Here is a 25,866-nt window from a genome sequence, read left to right on the forward strand (position 1 = left end):
TTTAACTACTGAGCATTCCCTCTCAGCTCCATACATTCTTTTTATTTATTTATTTGAGAGAAAGAGAGAGGCAGATATTGAGAGAGAGAGAGAGAGAATGGGCGCTCCAGGACTTCCAGCCAGTTCATGAGTCACCTTTCCATCTGGCTTACATAGGTCCTGGGGAATCAAACCTGGGTCCTTTGGCTTTATATATTCTTTAGTGAAACTTTTCTAGCGATTCTGATATGGTAAGCCCTTTTCCTCCTTGTCTGTGCCTCATTGTTCCCTGCCTGACCTTTTGGTGGACCGTAGATGGACTCCCACTCTCTTTGCCACTCATCGCTCTGGTGCTTGTGGTCAGCAGAGAGGTCCATGACAACTAAGGGTCTCTAGCTGGGGCAGCACTCCAGTGAAACTTGCGGGCCTCTGAGCTCTGACTCCAGACTGCCATCGTCCATCAGGGTGGGAGCTAAGGTCTCTTGAGCTCCTCGTGGAAAGCCTGACTTCTCACTTGCAACTGGAAGACCCCAGGCTAGGGCTATCTTTGGTGGGACCTGAAGGCAATAGAAAAAGAATGGCCACTACAGTCCATAGAAAACTGAGGATTGGGCTGGGCATGGTGGTGCACGCCTTTAATCCCAGCACTCGAAAGGCAGAGGTAGGAGGATTGCTGTGAGATTGAGGCCTCCCTGAGACGACGTGGTGAATTCCAGGTCAGTCCGGGGTAGAGTGAGACCCTACCTTGAAAAACCAAACGAAACAAAAAGAAAAAGGAGGAGTGGGGATTTACTTGTTCTCCTGGGAGCTCCTCTGGGTCTGGCCATTTGGAGCCATTGGTGGCATCAGCTCACAGAGGGTGAGTCTGCAGATTTATCAGAGCTCCCTCCTCCCTCTCCCCTCCTTCTCCTGTTCTGGTATTTATCACTGCTTTTTTCTTTACAGCAGAAGGGAGGAGAGCATTGACCTACACTGTGCCTGCTGTTTTTCCCTCCTGACCAAATTTCCCGACCCAGGAGACCTGAAAGTACCAGGCTTTTACTTTCTCCAGCACGGTGAGTCCCCCCTCCCTTTCTTCTTTTTGAAATTTATTTACGGGGGAGGGGGGTCGTGCACCAGGACCTCTGGCCACTGCAAATGAACTCCAAATACAAGCGCCACTTTGTGCATCTGGCTTTATATGGGTACTGGGGAATCAAACCTGGGCTGGAAAGCTTTGCAAGCAAGTGCCTTTACCACTGAACTTCCTTTCCCTTACCACTAGTTTAACGGCTGTAAAACTTTCTCTTTGAGGTCTATCTAGCATGACCAATTGGACAAGTTTGGCCCCAAAGTAAAATCAGGTTCTTTTTCTCAGAAGATGCCCTTAATTCAGGCATGCCTAGTTGGGTCAGTGCAGTGAGACTAGGCCTCACTCTGCATGACAGGAAAAAGCCACTTTCTTGGTGAACACTGCACTTCATGTCGGACCCATGCAATGGTCTCACATCTTCTATCCTTTCTCACTCATGTCTGGGATGTAGTCTCAAGAACTGATCTAAGCCAGGTGGGGTGGTGGTGGTGGCACACGCCTTTCATACCAGCACTCAGAAGGCAGAAGTAGGAGGTTCACTGTGCGTTCAAGGCCACCCTGAGACTACATAGTGAATTCCAGGTCAGCCTGGGCTAGGGCAAGACACCCTACCTCAGCTCCTCCCGCCCCCCCCCCAAAAAAGAATTGATCTAAGTTTCATCCCCAACTCAAAAAAAAAAAAAAAAAAAACCTTGTTTTCCTCTGTAATAAACTTGGGCCTGTATCCCCTTCCATATTAAGAACATTAGCTGAATCATGTCACATTGAGCTATGACTGCATCTCTTTTGTCACAACTTAGCAAAGTACGCTAGAATTTCTTTCTTTCTTTTTTCGTTTTTGTTTTGTTTTTTTCGAGGTAGGGTCTCACTCTAGCCCAGGCTGATGTGGAACTCACTATGTGGTCTCAGGGTAGCCTTGAACTCACAGCGATCCTCCTACCTCTGCCTCACGAGTGCTGGGATTAAAGGCGTGCACCATGACGCCCAACTGAAATTTCTTTTTTTTTTCTTTTTTTTTTTTTTTTTTAAATTTTTTATTTATTTATTTGAGAGCGACAGACACAGAGAGAAAGACAGATAGAGGGAGAGAGAGAATGGGCGCGCCAGGGCTTCCAGCCTCTGCAAACGAACTCCAGACGCGTGCGCCCCCTTGTGCATCTGGCTAACGTGGGACCTGGGGAACCGAGCCTCGAACCGGGGTCCTTAGGCTTCACAGGCAAGCGCTTAACCGCTAAGCCATCTCTCCAGCCCTGAAATTTCTTATATCTAAGTCTGCAAGGCATTGTTGCAGGACCCTCAGCTACAACAGTTGGGTGGGGAGGTCGCGCTGGAAGTGGCTTGCCAGCTGAAAGGGTTTGAGACTGATAGGGAGTGAGGATTAAAGAAAAGACAGGAGAAAGAATGAAAGCAAGGACTCCAGTCCAGGACTGAAACAAGGACTGAAGCCATGTTTATTTCTCAGCAGTCCTTTTTATATCTCCTAGTAAACAGTTTGCCCATGGACAATTCCATGAGCTTCACACAAGTTTCTTTTTTCTTTTTCTTTTTCTTTTTAAGGCACAAGTTTCTATCAAGACAACTCCTTTCTGTTACAGTTTTTGCACTTCAATCACTTCTCAGTACAAAAGATTATCCCAAGGTTGGGAAAGAAACAAACCCTTGGATCCCAGCAATATAAACATAGATCTTAAGGAATGGCCAGCTCTTATCAGTAACACTGAACGTGCATAATCTTGCTTACATGTAGGTGCTAAAGTCTTGCTGCCAAATGGCCCAGAGCTATGGAAACAAGGCCAGCCAAATGGCTCCCTACACAAGAGGGTTGCTGTAGGTGCCTTATTAGATCCTCTTACCCTGGCCCACCTCCTTTAAGCTCAGCTCCAGATGGTATCTTCGATAGTCCTCCCTCTGTGCACACACAAGCCCCCGCTGACTCTCTGGCGTGCGTGCCTATGTACCGCCGGCCTCCTCTCCACTCAGCAACTGTGTTCCTTCCTCTCCTGTGCTGCCTCCCCTCCTTCCCCCTTTCTTCCCGAGCTGTCCTCTCCAACGGGCTCCCCCTTCTCGCCCAGACACACTCTCACCCTTACACGCTCATCTGGAAACTTCTTTCACTTTATTTTATTTATTTGACACAGAGACAGAGATATAGGGAGAGGGAAAGAGAGAGAGAACGGGCACACCAGCATCTTCAGCCATTGTAAACAAACTCCAGACGCATGCGCCACCTTGTGCATCCGGCTTATGTGGATCCTGGGGAACTGAATCTGGGTCCTTTGGCTTCGCAGGCAAATGCCTTCACTGCTGAGCCATCTCTCCAGCCCACTTGGAGACTTCTTGTAGTAAACTCAGAGAACTATTAAAATTTATCCTTAGGGCTGGAGAGATGGCTTAGCGGTTAAGCGCTTGCCTGTGAAGCCTAAGGACCCCGGTTCGAGGCTCGGTTCCCCAGGTCCCACGTTAGCCAGATGCACAAGGGGGCGCACGCGTCTGGAGTTCGTTTGCAGAGGCTGGAAGCCCTGGCGCGCCCATTCTCTCTCTCTCCCTCTATCTGTCTTTCTCTCTGTGTCTGTCGCTCTCAAATAAATAAAAATTTAAAAAAAAAAAAAAAAAAAAAAAAAAATTTATCCTTATCCTTCAGAAAAAAACTCTTCCTTTGCACAGGACTAACAAAGACCTCATCACCACCCAGGTACACCCTCCCTTTCCAAGAGCCGATCTGTCCCAAATACAATTCATTTTTTAAATTGTATTTATTTATTTAATTTATTTATGTATTTTTAGAAAGATAGGCAGAGGGAGAGAGAGAGAACTGGCACACCAGGGCCTCAGCCACTGAAATTGAACTCCAGATGCTTGCACCACCTAGTGGGCATGTGTGACATTGCACTTGCCTTACCTTTGTGTGTCTGGCTTAGGTGGGATCTGAACATGGATCCTTGGGCTTCACAGGCAAGCACCTTAACCTAAGCCACCTCTCCAGTCTTCTTTTTTTCTTTTTTTTTTTTTTTGAGGTAGGGTCTCACTCTAGCCCAGGCTGACCTGGAATTCACTATGGAGTCTCAGGGTGGCCTTGAACTCACAGCGATCCTCCTACCTCTGCCTCCCGAGTGCTGGGATTAAAGGTGTGCGCCACGATGCCCGGCCATCTCTCCAACCTTTAAGTACAATTCCAACTAGGGTCACTTAGCCATGATCCTACCACCATCATTAAGAAAGTCAAAGCACTCACTGGAGCACTTGATCTAACCTAGAAAGATGGCAATGTCATCCTAACCACCTGCTGCATGCACCAGGAAGTCCCCTAGCTGGTCTTTACTACACACCTGGGCTGCTGAGGCTCACACTCATATCCCAGTCACAGCCAGGCTGAGCCCCTGCTGCTTGTATCACAACACTGACATAGGAAACAATGGAAGGATCTGTCAAAAACTATCTGAGCCGGGCGTGGTGGCGCACGCCTTTAATCCCAGCACTCGGGAGGTAGAGGTCGGAGGATTGCCATGAGTTTGGGGCCATGCTGAGACTACATAGTGAATTCCAGGTCAGCCTGGGCTAGAATGAGACCCTACCTCAAAAAAAAAACACAAACAAATAAACAAAAAAAGAACTATCTGATTGCCTGCTATTAAAGGTAACGTAAAAGGTCATTTTCAAACCCATTAACAAGCTATGGAGGATAACAGAGAGCTGCCCAGGAACCTGCTCTCTTCCAGTCTAGGCTAGCTGAAACCATGGGCAAATATGCTAGCCTGGACCATGAGAGTCCAGAAGGCAAAACCATCCCAGCTGCAATTTTATAAGATAAGCTGCTCTAGATATTAGACAAACGCTTCAAACGGTAGACCAGGAGCCCCTGACTCCTTTCCCCACTGTCATGAGCATGCAATGTCAGAAACATAGATGGACACGTTCGTGTCTTTCCACAGTGACAGAATTTGTTGAATAACAATACAGTCTACAATATGAACAAGCTATGTCAGTTGTGTTAGCAGCAATTTGCCAAGTATTTATCCTAATTCTCTTGATAGCTGGCTGAGGCAAGCACAGGTTTTAAAATTTTCCATCTTGGGCTTAGTGGTTAAGGCCTATGCCTGTGAAGCCTAAGGACCCAGGTTCCATTCTCCAGGTCCCACATAAGCCAGATGAACATGGCGCATGCGTCTGGAGTTTGTTTACAGTGGCTAGAGGCCCTGGTGTGCCCATTCTCACACACCCTCTCTCTCTCTCAATCTCTCTCTCTCCCTAATAAATAAATAAAAATAAATCTTTAAAAGAAATAAAAGAATTTCTATCTCAATTGCTAATGTTAACTTTCTGATTACATACTGCACATCACACAGTATATATATATGTGTGTGTGTGTGTGTGTATGCATACGTGCAGATTACAGAAAGACTACAAATATCTAAAGGGATTGCAGAAGAGGGCCAGAGAGGTGGCTCAGTAGTTAAGTGAGCTTCTTGCACAAGCATGAGAGCCTGAGTGGCCTGAGACTGCCAGAGTTCAAATCTCCAGATCCCACATAAACAGATGGGCATGGCCATGTGTGCCTGCAACCCCAGTCCTGCAGGGGAGCAGAGATGGGAGAATTGTTGGAGCCCCACAAGCTCCAGAACTGGTAAAGTTCAAAACTCCAGTTCAAACTGAGGAGCAGGTGAAAGCACAGCGGAACAGGACAGGCATCGTGGCAGCTGGCCAGCCACGGTAGTTGAGTGCCCTTCCACAGGCGGGCATATGGGGCGCCACACCACGTCTAGCTTGCACACACCCAAAAAAGGAGGAGGAGGGGGAGGAGAAGATGTTGTCTCAAAGGAGTCAGACAGGGATGCAAAACTAGCGTCAGGGGCAGATAACTAACCCTGTTGGAGGTCTGCTAGAGACACAGTTGGCCACCGCCGAGTCAAGCTACTTAATCCGAGTTGAGGTGAACCTCAGGCCTTCTACTGGGTCTCAGATAACAGAATTGACAACTCTTACAGAGTTCAGAGATTACCATAAAACCTTATAAAGCTTTAAGTCTCACTACCTTACTTCCCGATCCCAATGCTGGGGCCTCTCTAAAATACTCCTCCATAAAACAAAACAATTAACCTCTTCTGCAGTGCTAGACTAGACCTACAAAATTCCCCACCTTCCCAACCTGAGGCTGCACAATTCACAAATGGAAGCAGTTTTTTGGTGACAGGAAGCAGACTTGCAGGATGTGCTGTAGTGAACCTCACAGGCCATAGAATCTGAGCCCTTTCAGGTAATTCCAAATCAACCCAGAAAACAGAGCTACTCACCCTTACTAGGGATCTTCAGCTGGGGGCAGTGACGGGCAGAATTTTGTTTTTAAAATACTATCAGAGGGCTGGAGAGGTGGCTTAGTGGTTAAATGCTTGCCTGTGAAGCCTAAGGACCCCAGTTTGAGGCTCGTTTCTCCAGGGCCCATGTTAGCCAGATGCACAAGGGGGGGGGGGGCGCATGCATCTGGAGTTCGTTTGCAATGGCTGGTGGCCCTGGCATGCCCATTCTGTCTCTCTCTCTGCCTCTTTCTCTCTGTCTGTCGCTCTCAAATAAATAAGTAAAAATAAACAACAAAAAAATATTATCAGGGGGCTGGAGAGATGGCTTAGCGGTTAAGTGCTTGCCTGTGAAGCCTAAGGACCCCGGTTCGAGGCTCGGTTCCCCAGGTCCCACGTTAGCCAGATGCACAAGGGGGCGCACGCGTCTGGAGTTCGTTTGCAGAGGCTGGAAGCCCTGGTGCGCCCATTCTCTCTCTCTCCCTCTATCTGTCTTTCTCTCTGTGTCTGTCGCTCTCAAACAAATAAATTAAAAAAATATATCAGATATTTTATTATCTTTTAAATTTTCGTTTTGTTTACTTGAAAGAGAGAGTGCATGCACACACCAGGGCCACTTGCCACTGAAAATGAACTCCAGACACATGCACCACTTTGCGTGTTTGGTTTTATGTGGGTACTGGGGAGTCAAACTTGGCAGGCTTTGTAAGTAAGCGCCTTTAGCCACTGAGCCATCTCTCACTTTAAATTATATCTTTAAGTTAGCTAACAAAGAAGTATGTTTCCATACAGCTTATTCTTTTTTTTAATTTTAATTTTAATTTTTGGTCTTTTGAGGTGGGGGGTCTCGCTCTAGCCCAGGCTGACCTGGAATTCACTATGTAGTTTCAGGGTGGCCTTGAACTCACGGTGATCCTCCTACCTCTGCCTCCTGAATGCTGGGATTAAAGACATGCGCCACCACGCCCGGCCCATATGACTCTCTGTTACCATCTTTACCTTCTCCTCCATCATCTTCTCTTGAGGCCCACTTAGATAGGTGTAGGCCCAGGCTGACCTCAAGCTCTTGATCCTCTTACCTCCACCTGTCCAGCAATTGTCTACTGTGGTGTGCCCACCACCACAACTTTTTTTGTTTTTGTTTGAGATAGGATTTCACGTAGCTCAGGCTGTCCTCACTATGTAACTGAAATGACTTTGTATTTCTGAGTCTTCTGTCTCCATCTCTAGAATGCTGGGATTAAAGGTAAATGCCAGCCATCATGCTCGGTTTTACATGGTGCTGGGAATCAAACCCAGGGCCTTGTACACGCCAGACAGGGCCTCTACCAATATAGCTACATCCACAGCCCCTGGTTCAGGAATTTTAAAAACTTCTAAGTATCATATATAAACCATTTATATCATCCACTAACCTTTTTTTTTTTTTAAATTAAGAATATACTTTGTGGGATGGAGAGATAGATAGCTTGGTGGTTAAGGCACTTGCCTGACAAGCCCTAATTTATTTTCGCATCTCCAGGTCCCACATAAGCTAGCTGCACAGTGATGCAAGCATGCAATGTCGCACATGCACACAAGGGGGCGCACGCATCAGGCATTCGTTCTGAGTGGCTGTCACACCCATTCTCTCTACCTCTTTCTCTCTCTCAAAATAAATAATAATAATAATAACAATAATGAAAAGAATGTACTTTATATGGACACATCATGTGCTGGTACCATCATTTCCCTCATCACTGGTCCCATTCCGCTGAGGGCCCTCCTTAGTGGGGTTGCTGGTATCCCCGTGGGGCTGTGTGTTATGAGTTGTGAGAGGAGCAGTCAGTCACTGGTGGGAGGGGGCGAGGCCTCTGGATATTCCCTCTCACCCTGTGGCTCTTACAATCTTTCTGCTCCCTCTTCTGCAAAATTCCCTGAGCTGTGGTGGGTGTGTTTTAAGACTGCTTCAGTGTTGAGCTCTCAGGAGCTGGATTTCTGCTTTGGGGCATGTTGAGTATCCTCAGTGCCTGTCTCCTTCACTCTGGCACAGAGTGTCAGGCTCGGCATCCAAACAGCATTTTTTTTTTTTTGCATTCTAATTGTTTATTTACACAATATTAATATTCAGACAGAAGGATCACTAAAGCACAGTTAAGTAAATATAAATTAATGTGGTGGAATATTTAATTATCTTTTCTACACCTCACGACTAATGATTATGTAAATGCCTTGCATTTAATCTTGTTGCCAGGAAATTAACTTAATGGCCTTCAACAAATGAACATTTTGTATGCATTACAGGACATTTTATCTAAATTTTAACAGCATGGTATTAGTTTAGATAATAACATGATTACACAACTTAAAATGTAAATGTATACAATACTTTTGTCCCCCCAAACTTTCCTTTAGTAGTTTAAATATCAATCAATAACTCAGATTTTAAAGCGGGAAAGGTTTCTTGGCTTATCTACAGGGAGGGCCATGTCTTTTTTTTTTTTTTTTAATTTAATTTATTAGTTTTCATTTCAGTGAATACAGGCAGTTTGGTACCATTATTTAGGCTCATCTGTGATCTACTCCCTCCCATTAGACCCTCCTTGTTAATGAAAATGGGTCATGCATTGTGGAGTTAGCCCCCAGTTATTAGTATGATAAATGTCTCTGCAAATCATGACCCAACATGTAACTCTGACATTCTTTCCGCCCCCTCTTCCGCAAGATTTCCCTGAGCCATGTTGGGTTCATTTTTGGTCTGCTTCAGTGCTGAGGTGTTGGGGGCCTCTGAGGCTCTGGCTCTCTGATTTGGTAGGAGTTGATTTTTCTCTGCGTTGATCTCCTTCCCCTTTGTGATGGTATCCGGTTCACAGGAAAACATCACACTTGCTAACTTCGCCAGTTGTCCTTAGTTTCAGTTGGGCCCCTTTTGAGGTATGTTGGGGCAGCTCTCTTCTTAGGATCTGCATCTATCTTTTTTTCCCCTTGTTGTTTATAGTGCAGCTAGGCGGTCACCATCTTGACCGAGGCCATCCCAAACAGCATTTTTGCTCATCTCACCAATTCCTCTGTGGTTTCACTGGGGCCCTGGCTGACGGGCAAGGGGTGGGTTAACTCCTCGGGTCTCGCTACCTTCTCACATTACCCAGGAGCTCGAGTGTGGTTAGGAGTCTGCCATCATGACCGGAAGTCTCTCACAAACCTGTTATCACATGCTTGAGCTTTTTGGTTTCCTGTCTTTTCTCTTTTATTTTAGAAAAATCCAGTTGTTCTAACTTAGGAGAAATCTTACTGTGCCATATAAAAATCCTTCATATCATGAGAGACCATCATAACAAGCAAATTATTAAAAGAGAGTTGAATCCAAATTGAATTCATGACAAAATTTTAATTTTGTGAAAAATATCTTTATTTATTGCAAGGAGAGAGAGAGAAGAGAGAAGAAACACAGAGAAAAAAATGAGTGTGTTAGGGCCTCCAGCCGCTGCAAATGAACTTCAGATACATGCATCACCTTGTGCATCTGGCTTACATGAGTACTGGGAAATTGAACCTGGGTCCTTAGGCTTCACAGGCAAATGCCTTAACTGCTAAGCCATCTCTCCAGCCCCTCTTAAATTAAAAAAAAAAATATTTATTTGAAAGTGTATGTATATATGCATGTATGTGCATGTATGTATGCATGTATGTGCATGGCAAGGTCTCTTGCTGCTGACAATGAACACCAGATGCATTCTTCACTTTGCATCCTGCTTTATGCAGATGCTGAAAAATCAGACCCCAACTATCAGGCTTTGCAAGCAAATGCTTGGAACTACTGAGCCATCCCCTCTCAGCCCCAATATTTAAAAAAAATTTTTGAGACACTCTAATCCAGACTGACCTGGAGCTCACACTGTAGCCCCGGGTCGGCCCCAAGGCACAGCGATTCCTCCTTCACCCTCCCAATGCTGGGGCTAACGGTGTACTCCACCATGTCTGGCTAAACTTTTCAATTTTTGACATAAATAAAAAATCTTTTACAAGACCATCATAAGAGGAGGAAAAGATCACGACATCAAAATAAAAGAGAGACTTATTGAGATATGATGGAGAATGGAATTTCAAAGGGGAAAAGGGGGGAAGGGTATTACCATGGGAGATTTTTTATAATCATGGAAAATGTTTTTAAAAGTTGAGAAAAAATAAAATAAGATTTAAAAAAAATATTCCAAATACCAAGGTAGGACTGGTTATGTAAGCTTTTATTCGTTACAAAGCAGAAGAAAGTCACAGATCAAGGCATTCACCACACACTCTGGTGGGGATGGCAGGGAGCCAGGTTACAGCACGTGTCTGTAGGGTTGTAACTATCAGGTTAAAATCAATTTTTACCGACCCCAAGTTCAAGAATGCCACCAGATAGTCAACAGGATGGTAGGTCAAATACAGGGGTGGGCAGAGAATGGTTCCCAGGGGACCAAAGATAATCCAAGGTGATTTGGTTTCAGATCTGGAACACGCTAAGTCTCCAGCCACAGTGGTCATCAGCTCTGAGGAACAGCACCGTGACAGGTCCACTGACTCTAGCACATGGATGACATTATGAGAAGTAAAAAGTTGAAGTTAAAAACAAAGCTTGTCTTTGCAATTTTGTTTTCCCCAAACATTAACACATTTGATCTGTTCGCTTATTTTACTTTACAAGCAACTGATAGAAACAAGTATAAATATACCTAAAAAGTGATATAAATTTTCTATTTCAGCTACTTATAAAAAATCACATAAAAGACTTAACTTTATGCAAGTTAAGGTATAGTAATTACAATCTATGTTTAGAATTTATTTTTTGAAGTCTTCATTAAAAAGATTTCAGAGAATGCCCAGGCTTAACATTTCAATAAGAATGTTGGCTGGTAGGATCTCATTATCTTTTACTTACTTTAGAGATCAAAAATAAAACAATGGGGAATGCAGATCTATTTAAAATATGGTAAATACTTGTGACATTGGAATCATTTGGTACTCAGGAATATTGCTTTAAAAGTCAAGTTCAGCTTTGAGGAAGGTAAAAATAATGACTGCCAGTCCTGGATTGCTTATTCTGACTTTGCCTGTAGGTGATACTTTTTTGAGGCTGGAAAAAATTTTCTTCAATAGCATTCACAAGTTCTGTCAGTTCCTTCTTCAGCTGCTCAGGGTCACTGAAAATTAAAGGGAAAAAAATACAGATTAATGGATTCTTTTTAAAAAATATTTTATGTTTTTTAAATATTTATTTGTTTGAGTGAGAATGGGCATGCCAGGGCCTCTAGCCACTGCAAACGAACTCTAGGTACATGAACCACCTTGTGTATCTGGCTTACATTGGACCTGGAGAATAGAACCTAGGTCCTTAGGTTTTTGCAGGCAAGGGCCTTAACCTCTAAACCATCTCCCTAGTCCTTTATTTTTATTTATTTATTTATGAGCGAGAGGGAGAGAGAATGGATGTGCAGAGTTCTAACCACTGCAAATGAACTCCAGACACATGAGCCACCATGTGCATCTGGCTTAGGTAGGTTCTGGGGGATTGAACCTGGGTCCTTAGGCTTCACAGGCAAGTGCCTTAACCACTAAGCCATCTCTCCAGGCTTGGATGCTTTTTTCCTCTTCTGTTTAGAGATTCCAGCAGGGGAGCGCAGCTACTTGTATACCTTGACCAGAGACCTGTCCATCTCCATTCACGGACGGTCAACCTCTTTACTCTACCCAGTGCGGCTTCGGGAGGGACACACATGGAGTGGCGAGGGAGGAAGGGGACACCCGCCTAGCCGGCCGGAGCAGCCAACTCAACTGGCAACAATGGGTGACACACCTTGCAGCCACACTGTCCTCACACCATGTCTCTTCTGTGAGACAGGGTTTGCTGTGCAGCACTGGAAAGCGCAAAGCAACCCTTCAGCCTCAGCTTCACCAGTGCGGGGATCCCAAGGGTGAGCTGCATGCTTGGAAGCGTATTTAAAAGGCTTCCTCCACTGACCTAGTGAGACTGATGTCTGACCTTAAGAAGAGGGCAAAAAAAGAAAACAATAGAACTCTAGTGGTTTATGCATGCAAACACATTTGTTGATTTAGGAAAAAAGAAAGGAAAAAAATCTCCATCTGGGGAGATTGCTCAGTGGTCAAGGCACTTGCCTGCAATCCTAAGGACCAGAGTTTGATTCCCTAGTACCCACATAACTACAGCTGTACAAGGTGATGCGAGTGTCTGGAGTTTGTCGTTTGCAGTGGCTGGTGTCCCTGCTGTGCCCATTCTCTCTCTATCTGCCTCTTTGTCTCTCTTTCTCTCAAATAAGTAAATAAATTTTAAAAATAAAATAAAATAAAATGAAAAAAAAAATCTTTATATGCCAACCCTGAAGTTGTAGCTTGGGATATAAAAGGCATTTTCGGAAGAGGTTCAGGACATAGCAAAGAGGTACTTGTTTTGTTTTCTGAGGTAGGGTCTCCCAAGTGCCGAGATGAAAGGTGTGTGCTATACCCCCAGCTTGCAAATAGCTACTTTTGCCAGAGGGGGGAAAAAAAAAAAGAGAATGAGACAGTGGTCAGTAATTCAGGCTAAACAGAAGACTCAGAGTTGGGACTGGTAATGGCCAGCTGGACCCACAGCATTCGTGTTTGGGCCAGGTCACCCATGAAGAAGAAGACATGCAAGTGGATGATGCCGAGGTCCTCGCTGGCCACCACGTGCAGGGGGAGGGTGCTCTCTGGGGGAGAAGAGGCAGCTTTCCCTTGCTCCGTGAGTCCCCATGTAACGGCCCTGAGTGTGTGAGGGAGAAAGTGTATATGGGTGAGGAAGAGGAGGCGGAGGAGGAGGAGAGGGAGGGGAAGAAGGCGAAGTTGAAGGTAAGGAGGGGAGAGGAGAGGTGCCAGGTCTAGAAGGGTGGCCATTGGCAGAAGAGGCAGAGGCTGAGCAGAGGCTGGGCTGTGCCCAAAGGAAGGGCCGCTAAAGGTGTCATCTGGGGCCGAGTTTAAGGAGGATGGACTAGAGTAAGACTCCCTTGGCATCCTTCTCACTCCTGAGGGTCTAAGGCTCAAATTACAACCTTCCCCCCTGCCCCCGAAGTTTGGCTCTAGCCCAGGCTGACCTGGGATTCACTATGGAGTCTCAGGGTGGCCTTGAACTCACAGCGATCCTCCTACCTCTGCCTCCCGAGTCCTGGGATTAAAAGCGTGCGCCACCACGCCCGGTTTACAACCAATTTTTTTAAAAAGTATTTTTACTTACCTATTTGTGTAAGAGAGGCGGGAGAGAGTGTATATGGACGTGTTGGGGCTCTTGCCACTGCTAATGAACCCCAGATGCATGCACCACTTTGTGCATCTGGATGTGAGTACTGAGGAATTGGACCCAGGCCAACAGACTTTGCAAGCACGTGCTTTCAACCATTGAGCCATCTCCCCTTGCCCTCAACTAATTTGTTTTTGTTTTTGTTTTTTCAAGGTAGGGTCTCACTCTAGCCCAGGATGACCTAGGATTTAACTATGTAATCTCAGGGTATCAACTAATTTTTTTTGTTTTTGTTTTTGTTTTTGTTTTTGTTTTAAGAGGTAGGGTCTCAACCTAGCTCAGGCTGACCTGAAATTCACTATGCAGTCTCAGGGTGGCCTCGAACTCCTTCTACCTCTTCCTCCCTAGTGCTGGGATTAAAGACATGTGCCACCATGCCAAGCTTCAACTAATTTTTTTTCTCAATTTTTATTAACTTTTCCATGATTATAAAAAGTATCCCTGGTAATACCCCCCCCCCCCCCACATGCTTTCCCCTTTGAAATTCCATTCTCCATCATATACCCTCTCCATCTCAGTCTCTCTTTTATTTTGATGTCATGATCTTTTCCTCCTCTTATGATGGTCTTGTGTAGGTAGTGTCAGGCACTATGAGGTCATGGATATCCAGGCCATTTTATGTCTGGACGGAGCACGTCGTACGGAGTCTACCCTTTCTTTGGCTCTTACATCCTTTCTGCCACCTCTTCCGCATTAGACCCTGAGCCTTGGAAGGTGTGATCGAGTACTCCAGTCACTTCTTTCCAGCACTATGATACTTTCTGAGTCAACCCAAAGTCACTGCCATCTAAAAAGAGAAGATTCTCTACCCAAAGTGAGAGTAGCATTAATATTAAGAGAAGTGCTTACTGGGCAGTTTGATAAGCATAGTATATACATTTTTCCAGACATCAGCAGATGTTACACCCCTAGGGCTCATGATTACCCCTGCTTTAAGTTTTCAGTACCAGGGATGTGTTTCCCCCCATGGAACAGGCCTCCAGTCCAATTGGAGGGCAGTTGGTTTCCACCATGACAGATGTGCCACTATTGCACCCGTTGGCTCATTTGGGCTGGCCGGCCAATTTTCAACTTACTGGCCTCTGCTACTAAGTATTTTCATTCTCACACAGAAGCCCAGTCATCTGTAGCTAGGATCCCCATATGAGGGAGAACATGTGGCGCTTGGCTTTCTGGGCCTGGTCAACTAATTTTTTATATTAATTTTTATTTTACAGTAATTATAACAAGTTATTCACTTTTATCCCCTCTCCCCAACTTCCCTAACGTTAGAGACCTCCCCTCAGTGAGGTTGTGGTATTCACTGTGGGGCCATGAAGGCCTCAGTCAGTCCCTGTGAGATAGCAGCGGGCTGTGCCTTAGGATATTTTGATCTACCACCCCCTCTTCCACAATGTTCCCTGAGCCAATAGCAAGCCTGTTGGCAGTCTAATTTAGTGTTGACTTCTCTGTAGCCTCTGAATTTCTAATTTTGATAGGTTTTGACTGATCACCATGTTTGTCACCGTCAACATGGGGCTGGTTGTCAGGCTAGCAGTAAGAGCAGTGTTCATGTCACTACTTTCCCTGCAATTTCTCCTGGGCTGTGGCAGATCTGGTAGAGGTGGCACATGTCATGGTGGGTCTTATCAATGGATCTTGGTTCTCCTCTTCAACTAATTTTTGTTTGTTTGTTCGTTTGTTTTTTCAAGGTAGGGTCTCACTCTAGCCTAGGCTGAACTGGCATTAGCTATGTATTCTCAGGGTGGCCTTGACCTCACAGTGATCCTCCTGCCTCTGCCTCTTGAGTGCTGGGATTAAAGGCGTGCGCCACCACGCCTGGCAGTCCTTAACTAGTTTTTGATAATACTGGGTATCTGGGGGGTTAGTTGGAAAGGATAGAATGCTGAGAGCCATTATGTGGGTCCTTCCAGAGGTGTAACATTCACTCAAAGCATCCCTAGAGGGCTCGAGGGTGTCAGATGTCCATTGCTGTCAGGAGTGAAGCCCAGTCTCATCATACTGACTTCACTGAGGCATGTCTTAGACTGGGCATCCCCTGAGAATAAGGACCCTCCTGACTCACAGAAGCCAAGTCCAATTTTACTCCAGAGCCAAACTCATCCAGTTGGTCAGGCCCTACCAACCTTGAAGAGATACTCACAGACCAAAAATGGCCAAAAACTCAGTTGTGAGGGAAGGTTGGGGGCCTGCCGTTCTGGAGAGTGAAAACATGCCTGTAGGTCTCTCAGACCAGGCATGCTGGCCAGGAGGGAGAAACAGAAACCATAAACACCACCATCCATGTGCATTGCTTCCTGCCACTTGCAGCAGCAGCAAGTGCCAGGGCAGGGAAGAGGGTAAACAGACAAGAAGGAAGGTGGGAGAAGGGCAGGAAGAATGAGTCCTCCCATTTGTGTGGCTTCCCCTTGGAGGAGCTGCTCCTGCTAAGCACATCACACGCCGAGCATGAGGAGGTTCCCAGAGGAAGCAAAGCAGCCCGTGATCCTGGTGGGCTGTAGTGGACTGTCCTCATTTTTCTGTTGCCTTCGCTGCCCACCAAAGTGCAACCTTAGCCAGTGTTCGTTAGTTGAGAATGGGAAGTACGCCTTTCCACAAAGGGCTGAAGGAACTTTAGCCTGTACTCTGCTGGGCACCAGCAGCCCAGAGACTCAGTCTGGTGGCCTTTGAGCCACACTGGGGAGAAGTCCCAGCTAGAGGCCATCAATTGCCTCCAGAATCACTCAGCTGTCCATGACAGGCATGAGTAAGAAGTGGCCAAGAGAGGCAAGGAGAGAACCCCTCACAGGCCACCTAAACATTGTGCCGTAGATGAGTTGACAGGTCAGTCATGCAACAGGCTATGAAAGAATCCAGCAAGACAGAAGAAGGCAGGTGGTTTATTAGATCCACTGTGGCACAATCACAGCAAGGGAGACAGGAGATCTGCACAGACTAGATCTGCACAGGGGCATTCTAAAGGGACTGCTTTCATTGCAGAGGAGGTTCTGTATGGGCAGAGGGAAGTGTTTCTGTCTCAGATTGCTCTGGCTGTTTAGGTCTCATTGGGTGAGAACCTGTTGGGGGGCTCTTATCTGCATGGGCAGGTGGACGTCTCATTTTTTTGTTGAGGAAGACATCTTACAATGTGGGTTGTCTCTTCTCGGAACTGGCTATTTGTGCAAGGCCGGCATAGGTCACTAGGGGTCAGATTCCTGAAGGTTTGGCTCTGCTCATTTAAGAGTAGAATTCTCGGGCTGGAGAGATGGCTTAGCAGTTAAGCGCTTGCCTGTGAAGCCTAAGGACCCCAGTTTGAAGCTTGTTTCCCCAGGACCCACGTTAGCCAGATGCACAAGGGGGCGCATGTGTCTGGAGTTCATTTGCAGTAGCTGGAGGCCCCATTCTCTCTCTCTCTCTCTCTCTCCCTTTCTCTCTACCTCTTTCTCTCTCTATCTCTCTAAAATGAATAAATAAAAATTGAATAAATTTTTTTTTTTAAAAAAAAAAGAGTACAATTCTCAACAGCCATGTCAGGATGGCCCCTAAGACCAAATGCAGCCAGGGTTTGTTAAGGTGAACTCTTTCTGGTCCTGTTCAGAGGCAGCAGGGACCTTGCTGTGAGCCTTGTCAGCCTTGAGGCAAAAGAAGCTTTGTTTCTAGGTTAAAATAACAGCACATCCATGTGTACCAGAACGGCACCCACAGAACTGTGCAGAGCTGTGTCTAAACCTTGCCTAAATATTACACCAAAATTTGCAGAGTTAAAGGCATACATACAAAGTGACCTAGACTTTCAACATAGAAAATGGCCAGTGGAATTCTTCTGACATGTCTGCTAATTAAAAACTTGCCATTTGGGTAGCGCTCTTATTTAAAACCTGACAATACATCTATTTGCCTTGAGTAAATAGACACTTTGTTTCGGCATATATGAGGCACATGACAGATGAGTCCATTTCTGGTCATTAGCATTGTTCTCTGAATGAATGCCATAGACCTATTATCCTACAGAGCCACAGATTCTGAATTTTGCTTCAAAGCTGTGGGCTTCTGGGTACATGTTGTGAACTATTGTTGGCTCCTTTATATGCTCTTGTAGTTGACTTCTCATTGCTGGGATACCGCATCTGACCAAAAGCAGCTGGTGGGAGGAAAGGATTTATTTTTGTTTACAGTCTCAAGGGGAAGCTTCGTGATGGCAGTGGACAGCATGGCATGAGCAGAGGCTGAACATCACCTCTGCCACAGCAGGTGGAAAACAGCAGCAGGAGAGTGAGCCAAACTCCAGTAAGGAGGAGCTGGCTATAACACCCCAAAGCCCACCCCCAACAACACACCTCCTCCAACAAGATGCCACCTCCCAAATTGCTGCCAGCTGGAAGCCAAGCATTCAGAACACATGAGTTTATGATTCAAATCACCACATTCGTGTGCCTTGTGTGTCACATAAGCCTTCTAACAGGCCTTTAAAGCTGGGGAGAACCCTTTACTAAGCTGTTGTCCTCCAACCAAAATTGTAAATGGTGCTGACCTTTCCCAGGCCTGTGTTCATGAACTCCTGACTCTACTGTGACTGTCTTACCTAAGTGAGGATAACTAGACATGCCTTGACACTGTGTACTCCAAGTGCCTCCTATGAATTTTTTTGTTGTTTAATATTTTATTTATTTATTTGCAAGCAAGGAGAGATAGAGAGACAGGGAGAATGGGCTTTCCAGAGCCTCCAGCCTCTGCAAATGAGCTCCAGATGAATGAGCCACTTTGTATACCTGACTTTATGTGGGCACTGGAGAATCGAACCCAGGTCCTTAGACCTTGCAAGCAAGTGCTTTAACTGCTGGGCCATCTCTCCAACCCCAGACTCCTATTAATTAAAAGTTATTGGACATTGGTCATCTAAAAGTACATTTGTAAGCAAGTATATTCTACTTTACTTTATTGTTGATTTTTTTTTTTGGGGGGGGTTCAAGGTAGGGTCTAACTCCAGCCCAGGCTGACCTGGAATTCACTTTGGAGTCTCAGGGTGGCCTCGAACTCATGTCAATCCTCCTACCTCAGCCTCCCAAATACTGGGATTAAAGGTGTGCTCCACCACGCCCGGCTCTACTTTACTTTAAAAAAACTTTTGGTTTATGCTTAAAAGACAAAAATATGTGTGGGTTTATGTATAAATATATCCTATCATGAACAGATTATGTCATTCATTTTTTAACTTTGAATTCAGTGAACTTTATTTAAATTGAAAAACATTTCTCTTGAAGTTTATTTATTTGAGAGGGGGTGGGAGCAGATAAGTGTACTGGGGCCTCTTGCCACTGTAAACAAACTCCAGATGCATACATCTCTTTGTGTGTCTGGCTTTACATGGGTACTAGGTAACCAAACCCCATGCCTGCACCAGCAGGCTTTACAAATGCTGGGATTAAAGGTGTGTGTCACCACGCCTGGTTTACAAATGTAGCTTCTAACAAATTAACTTTGTTTGATATGCTCAGCCACAGGACAGACTAAAAAATGGTTACTATCCTAGCACTCAAGAGGCAAATTCAAGGCCAGCCTGGGGGAGAGTGAGACCCTGCCTAAAAAATAATGGATTTCAGGGCTGGAGAGATGGCTTAGCGGTTAAGCGCTTGCCTGTGAAGCCTAAGGACCCCGGTTCGAGGCTTGGTTCCCCAGGTCCCACGTTAGCCAGATGCACAAGGGGGCGCATGCGTCTGGAGTTCGTTTGCAGTGGCTGGAAGCCCTGGCGTGCCCATTCTCTCTCTCTCCCTCCATCTGTCTTTCTCTCTATGTCTGTTGCTCTCAAATAAATAAATAAAAAATGAACAAAAAAAAATAATGGATTTCAGATGGGCTTAGCCTTAAGAGACATCCTTCCATATCTCTTAGGTGCTTGAATTTTTCATAAAGGGTTTTACTGGCACTCCCTCCCTGACTTCTGCTACTTCTTCTTTTCTAAAAATATTTTTTATTTTTATTTATTTATTTGATAGAGAAAGAGGCAGAGAGAAAGAGAGAAGGAATGGGTGCACCAGGGCCTCCAGCCACTGCAAAAGAACTCCGGATGCATGCGCCCCCTTGTGCATTTGGCTAATGTGGGTCCTGGGAAATCAAAGGTGGGTCCTTTGGCTTTGCAGGCAAATGCTTTAATCACTAAGCCATCCCTCCAGCCCCTTCTGCTACTTTTCCACCCCAAATGTGTGATCAGATCCGACCAACCAGGACAGAACTCATCCTGCTGACAAGGGATCATTGAGCCCAAAGCACTAGATGGTTAATGAGCAATATCTTGGCAGGAGGGAAGTTGTCAGGATCAAAATGAATTCATGTTGGCCATGGTGGTACATATGTGGAATCCCAGCACGTGGTAGGCTGAAGCAGGAGGCTCATGAAATTGAGGCCAGTCTGGGGCTACATATTGAGACTCTGTCTCTAAGCCAACAACAACAACAAAAATGGGGACATTTGTACCAGCTCTTCCAAAAGTAACTAAAGCTGAGAGGTGATGGAGAGACGGTTCTTAGGCATGGTTACCTGACACTAACTGACAGTCTTCGGACCTTGGCTCCCACTTGTATTCTGTTTATGGTTCTTTGTTTCAGACACAAGCACATTCCAGAAATGTCCACACCAAGTCCAGTGTATTCTTCCAAACATGTCATCGCTGAGGTCTACAAAACAAAGCAGGCAGGAAGAAAAAGGCTGAAGCCCTGGCGGCAGCCAGAGGAACCCAAGCACGGGGCCCGAGCTCAGATCCCGAGAACCCACGTAAAGCTGGACACAGTAGCATGCTTATAGCAAGAAGGGAGGCAGGGACAGGAGAGTCATTCCTAAGCTTGCAGGCCAGCAAGCGTGGTGACCTCAGTGGTGAATGAGAGGCCCTGCCTCAACAAGATGGAAGGTGCGGACTGATACCTGAAGTTGTCCTCTGACTTCCACGTGCGTGGCAACACACACAAACACACACACACACACCCCAAAACTAAAGCAAAATTTCTCACCCTTGAATAGCCAGGCCCTAGTTGGAGCCTTACCCTGGTAACTTGTGATGTCTTAGCAAACATTCAGAGCCTAACTCCTACTGACCCATGGTCCCTTGTCCCAAGTAGCTAGTTGAGAAGGAAAACTGGTGCTAATAACTTACCCCTTGACGGTGAGATGCCTGCTTATCTTAGCCAGATGTGGACACCAGACACATGGCACAGGAAACAAGACCAAGTAACTTCCTTTAGCTGAGTGAACTAAAGCTCCCAGAACAGAAAGCCATACCTATGTTAAAGAGTCTGCCAGGCTGACTGACTGACTAGACAATCCTGACTGTGGACAGTTGCAATGTTACAGACCTAGAGCCAAATTATCCTGGGCTATGGGTAGCCACTCAATAGCCATTCATTGTCCACCTCTGTGTCTTACCTGACATCCTTGTGGCTACCTTTGCAATGCATTAACTTAGTAGACCACTAGCTTCCACCAACCTAAGAGCTACGGATGTTCTCAGATCCCATCCTGAGGGCCGTAGAAAAGATCTCACTGCTTGATTAGAACCCATCTATCAGATGTTTTCACTAATGTACTTGAAAAATGCCTTGACTTATGTTTTTCTCTTGTGAACTATTATTTGTAAGGAAAACTAAGTACTGATGACTGTTTAAAATTTCAAGCAGGCCGGGCATGGTGGCACATGTCTTGCAGCCCAGCACTTGGGAGGCAGGGGTAGGAGGATCACCATGAGTTCGAGGTCACCCCAAGACTACATAGTGAATTCTAAGGTCAGCCTGCGCTACAGCAAAAACCCTACAACGACAACAACAAAATTCAATCAGGGCCTGGAGAGATGGCTTAGAGGTTAAGGTGCTTGCATGCAAAGCCTAAGGACTCATGTATGAATCTCCAGGTCCCATGTAAGCCAGATGCACAGTGATGCAAGTGTGCAATGTCACACATGCACACAAAGAGTGCACGTGTCTGGAGTTCATTTGCAGTGGCTGAAAGCCCTGGCATGCCATACCCATTCTCTCTCTCTCTCTCTCCTCTCTCTCTCTCTCATGCACGCACACTCTCCTTCCTTCCTTCTTTCTCTCTCTCTCAAATAAATTAAAAAAAAAAATTAAACCAGATTGTTACAGACCCCAGGCTCTCCAGCTTTCTTGGAGATAGAAATGAACAAGAAACCAGATGGAAGTTCCCAGAGAAAGTTTTGGCCAGGAGCTTCTGCATCAATACTGATGGTTTCCAGAGGAAACAGGGAAGTAGCTCAGGGTTTGTGGTAAAAAGAAGAGGTGGAAGGACTCTCCTGTTGCTCCATCATTTTAAGGAAGTTAGAGAGACAAAAGGGTGACATTTTAAGCACACAGAGTAAGTGTAGTATTGATAACTGCCCGTCCATGCATGAAAGCTCACATGTGCCAGGTCACACTCCACCCCAGGTGAATGCTAGAGTATCATAATGAGGGAAGGGACAATACTGATCATTGTGGACCTTTGACCACATGCAGCTGTTTGGGTCAGGCTTTTGGATGCCATTATCTCTGTGGACTCCACTCTTACAATCTCGTTTTCCTTTCCAACTTCAACATCCAGCCCGAATGCCCCACAGAGGAAAAAGCGGATTAACTAAAAGGTACCGAATCATGAGTGCTCAGCCCTGCTGACACAGAGGTCAATGTTAGAATCGCGGTGGGTTCTGCCACACTGTCTATCCCAACAAACAATAAACTGTTTCATATTTTATTTATTTATTTCTGTGTGTGTGTGTGTGTGTGTGTGTGTATGTGTGTGTGAGAGAGAGAGAGAGAGAGAGAGAGAGAGGGACAGAGACAGGCAGGAAGAGAGTGTGTGTGTGTATGTCTATGAGAATGGGTATGCCAGGGTCTCTAGCCTCTGCAAAGAACTCCAGATGCACATGTCACCCTGTGCATCTGGCTTACATGGGTATTGGGGACTCGAACCCGGGTCCTTATCTCTCCAGCTCACCACAACCTTTAAAAATACATATTATTTATTTATTTATGAGAGAGAAAGGCAGACAGAGAGAATAGGTGCACCAGGGCCTCCAGCCATTGCAAATGAACTCCAGATGCATGTACCCCCTTATGCATCTGGCTTACACGGGTTCTGGGGAATAGAACCTGGGTCCTTTGTCTTTGCAGGCAAATGCCTTAACCGCTAAGCCATCTTCTCCAGCCCACAATAACCTTTTTTAAAGTACAGAATAGTCATCATCCCTCCACACACATCTCAGGGCAATCACGGTGTTCCACTCACCACTTACTGTCACTTACACACTTGGGCTGTTGATGTCACTTCTTCTCCCCAGTGGAGGGGGAGGAGAGTCCCAGTTCTTCAAGCTCCACCCTCAGAGGACTCCCCAGGGCATACTGAAAGGGTCGAGGAGTGGCTCTCCCTGCACTCACCCCTAGTGAAAACTTGAATCTCCCATTATTTGTTTACATTCCCTGGTCTCTAGAAAACAAGCCAAGTTACAAACAGAAGGAAACAGTCTTCCGAGAAACAAAATCCACCGAGGAGAGGGCGGGCCCACTGTCCCAGGGCCAGCCTCCCGTCCCTACATTGGCTTAAGACTCGTTGCTGTGAACTACACTTCCCAAACCTTCTTCTCTCGTATCACTTTTGTGTCCCCAAAGGCTAGGAGATGCCTAAGGAGCAGCAAGAGGTGGGCGCGCTGGGGGGATCCCATGGCTCGGCTGCAGTGACAACCACCGTGATCAACATGCCCCGAGAGATCTCGGGGCCTGACCATGTGGTCTGGTCCCTGTTCAACACGCTCTTCATGAACTTCTGCTGCCTGGGTTTCATAGCTTATGCCTACTCGGTGAAGGTATGTGGGGTCCTGGTAGAGAAATGATGGTCTGAGAAGATATGTGTGAGCCTGAAGTTTAATGTGCCCAGATGATGGCACAGGAGGCGTGTGGGGCCTTGTGTTCATGTATGTGTGTGATTTCTTTTTGTACATCATCTGGTGTGTGTGTGTGTGTGTGTGTGTTGGGGAATATCTACCAGGTACAAGATGAAGCTGCCCAGGGATACTCTGTCCCCACTAGAGTCAGGAGGAATTCTATTTTTTGTTGTTGTTGTTACTTTTTATTTATTTATTTGAGAGCAACAGACAGAGACAGAAAGAGCCAGAGCCAGAAAGAGAGAGAGAGAGAGAGGGAGAGAATGGGTGTGCCAGGGCCTCCAGCCACTGCAAACGAACTCCAGATGCGTGCGCCCCCTTGTGCATCTGGCTAATGTGGGTCCTGGGGAATCGAGCTTCGAACCGGGGTCCTTAGGCTTCAAAGGCAAGTGCTTAGCTGCTAAGCCATCTCTCCAGCCCAGGAGGAATTCTTATTGCTCAGTTCCTAGAATCCTGCTTTATCCTACAGACAGGGGCCTCAGGCAGTGTGGAAAGTGCCTAGGGGACTCACTGGATAACAAGGCCCCATATGGGGTGAACGGCCAGTGTTGGGGTGTCCTGGGCAGAGTGAATGTGTGAAAGGAGAGGGAGGCTCCTGACCTGAGGGAAGGAGGTTGATGGGAAGGAGGAGGATGGAGGATCCAGGTCAAAGCACCTGGATCTCAGCTAACCTGCCCCCACCGACTGATCTCCTCCAGTCTAGGGACAGGAAGATGGTGGGTGACATGTCTGGGGCCAAGGCCTATGCCTCCACTGCCAAGTGCCTGAACATCTGTGCCCTGGCCTTCACCATCATCCTGGCCGTCATCGTCATCATCATCTATGCCACGAAACAGAACTAATCTTGTAAGAATTTTCACAGAAGGCCACAGATTCTGAAGGTTCCTAGTCCTGCTAGGTGCTCTACCTACCACAGCCGACCCTCACCCTGGGCCCAGGGCCCCGACCCCTCACCCCGTCTTGTGTTGCATCCGGATTTCACACTCGCTTGTCTGTCGACGGTGGATTCAATAAAGTGCATGTGGTGACAGCCGTGCCGCGATTCTCTGCTCTCTGCCCGGTCCTGTGCTCATCCCACCCTGGCATCAAACCCTGGCATCTCCCCTGACTGAGGTGGGCAGGGCGCGGCCTCAGCTTGGCAGGTTTCTGGCCTCTTGCTGTGAGCACAGCTGACCAGTGCCCTGGGGGGGGGTTCTTTCTTTTTTAATTTAATTTTTATTAACATTTTCCATGCTCTTTCTGAACACTGACTGCTCAAAGCAGGGTGGACCTAAGTATCATGTACCCCACCTCCCCAGGACCCCCAGGAAGGGGGCAGCAGGTGGAACCAGGGAGCCCTCAATCCAGAGGTATAGGAGCAGACCTGACCTCTGCCCTTCAGGGTACAAGAAACCTTCGAATCTCACAAGTTGAGCCCCTGGGTTCCATGGCGACTTCAGACAGGGCTCTGTGGGCGCTGCTGTGCACGCTAACTCTCTCCCGTTCTTTCCCTGCCCGTTGCCTCCCACAGCAGCCCCTGGCTCTGAGATGAGCGGCTCAGGGTGCGAGGCACCCACCAACATCCCTGTCTCCAGGTCCTTGGGAAGCAAGTAGCAAACCCAAAGGGAGTCAGCACATCCCTCGGGGGGGGGGGGGTGGGCTCCAAGTGGCCCTGTCAGGTGGCACAGGGGTGCTCCGAGGAGGAGGCTACTAAGTGACCCAGACGAGATTCCCAAGGGACTCTAGCCTTCTGCCAGTGACCTACTTGTTCCCCGGGCGCTGCAGAGCCACAGTGGCTAGGTTTCCACCTAACCTGGAGCATGCCAACTGTGGTGGTTTGATTCAAGGGTCCTCCATAAATTTAGGTGTTCTGAATGCTAGTCTCCCTAGCTGATGGCAATTGGAAATTAAAGCCTCCTGGAGGCGGTGTATCGTTGGGGGCGGGCTTATGGGTATTACAGTCAGTTTCCCCTTGCTAGTGTTTGGCACACTCTCCTGTTCCTGTCGTCCACCTGATGTTGGCCAGGGGGCGGTGTCCACCCTCCGCTTATGCTGTCATTTTCCCCATGCCATCGTGGAGCTTCCCTTCCAGTCTATAAGCCAAAATAAACCCTTCTCTCCTCCCCCCCCCCCACCCGCAGATCTGCTCTTGATCGGGTGATTTCTGCCAGCAATGCGAACCTGACTGCAACACTAACTTTGCAAGTCTTCTGAGTCCAAGAGCAGCGCTGTTGGGGCAGGACTTGTAGTCCTCTATCCCTTGGACACCTCCCCTAGGACACTAGTGTCCGCTTACAGAGGCCAGTCCCTCAGCTCTGCCCGGCCGCTCCTGTGCCTGTGGGACTCACCCTGACCAGCAGCC

The 25,866-nt window shown here is 46.7% G+C and overlaps 1 protein-coding gene across 1 annotated transcript; it reads left to right on the top strand.

Moving 5' to 3' along the window:
• The first annotated feature begins 927 nt into the window (after positions 1–927).
• On the top strand, positions 928–24,555 carry LOC101616202 (interferon-induced transmembrane protein 1-like). The gene is made up of 3 exons (XM_045134569.1): positions 928–1,034; positions 23,254–23,447; positions 24,224–24,555. The coding sequence occupies exons 2-3, from the start codon at positions 23,262–23,264 to the stop codon at positions 24,365–24,367; spliced, it is 330 nt and encodes a 109-aa protein (XP_044990504.1). The 5' UTR covers positions 928–1,034; positions 23,254–23,261; the 3' UTR covers positions 24,368–24,555.
• Positions 24,556–25,866: the final 1,311 nt, after the last annotated feature.

Source organism: Jaculus jaculus, chromosome 1 (assembly GCF_020740685.1).
Source record: "Jaculus jaculus isolate mJacJac1 chromosome 1, mJacJac1.mat.Y.cur, whole genome shotgun sequence".
Lineage (NCBI taxonomy): Eukaryota > Metazoa > Chordata > Mammalia > Rodentia > Dipodidae > Jaculus > Jaculus jaculus.

Bases quoted from the DNA above. Each gene is read 5' to 3' on its own strand.
- LOC101616202 (XM_045134569.1), top strand. From the start codon at position 23,262: ATGCCTAAGGAGCAGCAAGAGGTGGGCGCGCTGGGGGGATCCCATGGC. The intron at 23,448-24,223 runs GTATGTGGGGTC...GATCTCCTCCAG, and splicing joins CTTATGCCTACTCGGTGAAG to TCTAGGGACAGGAAGATGGT.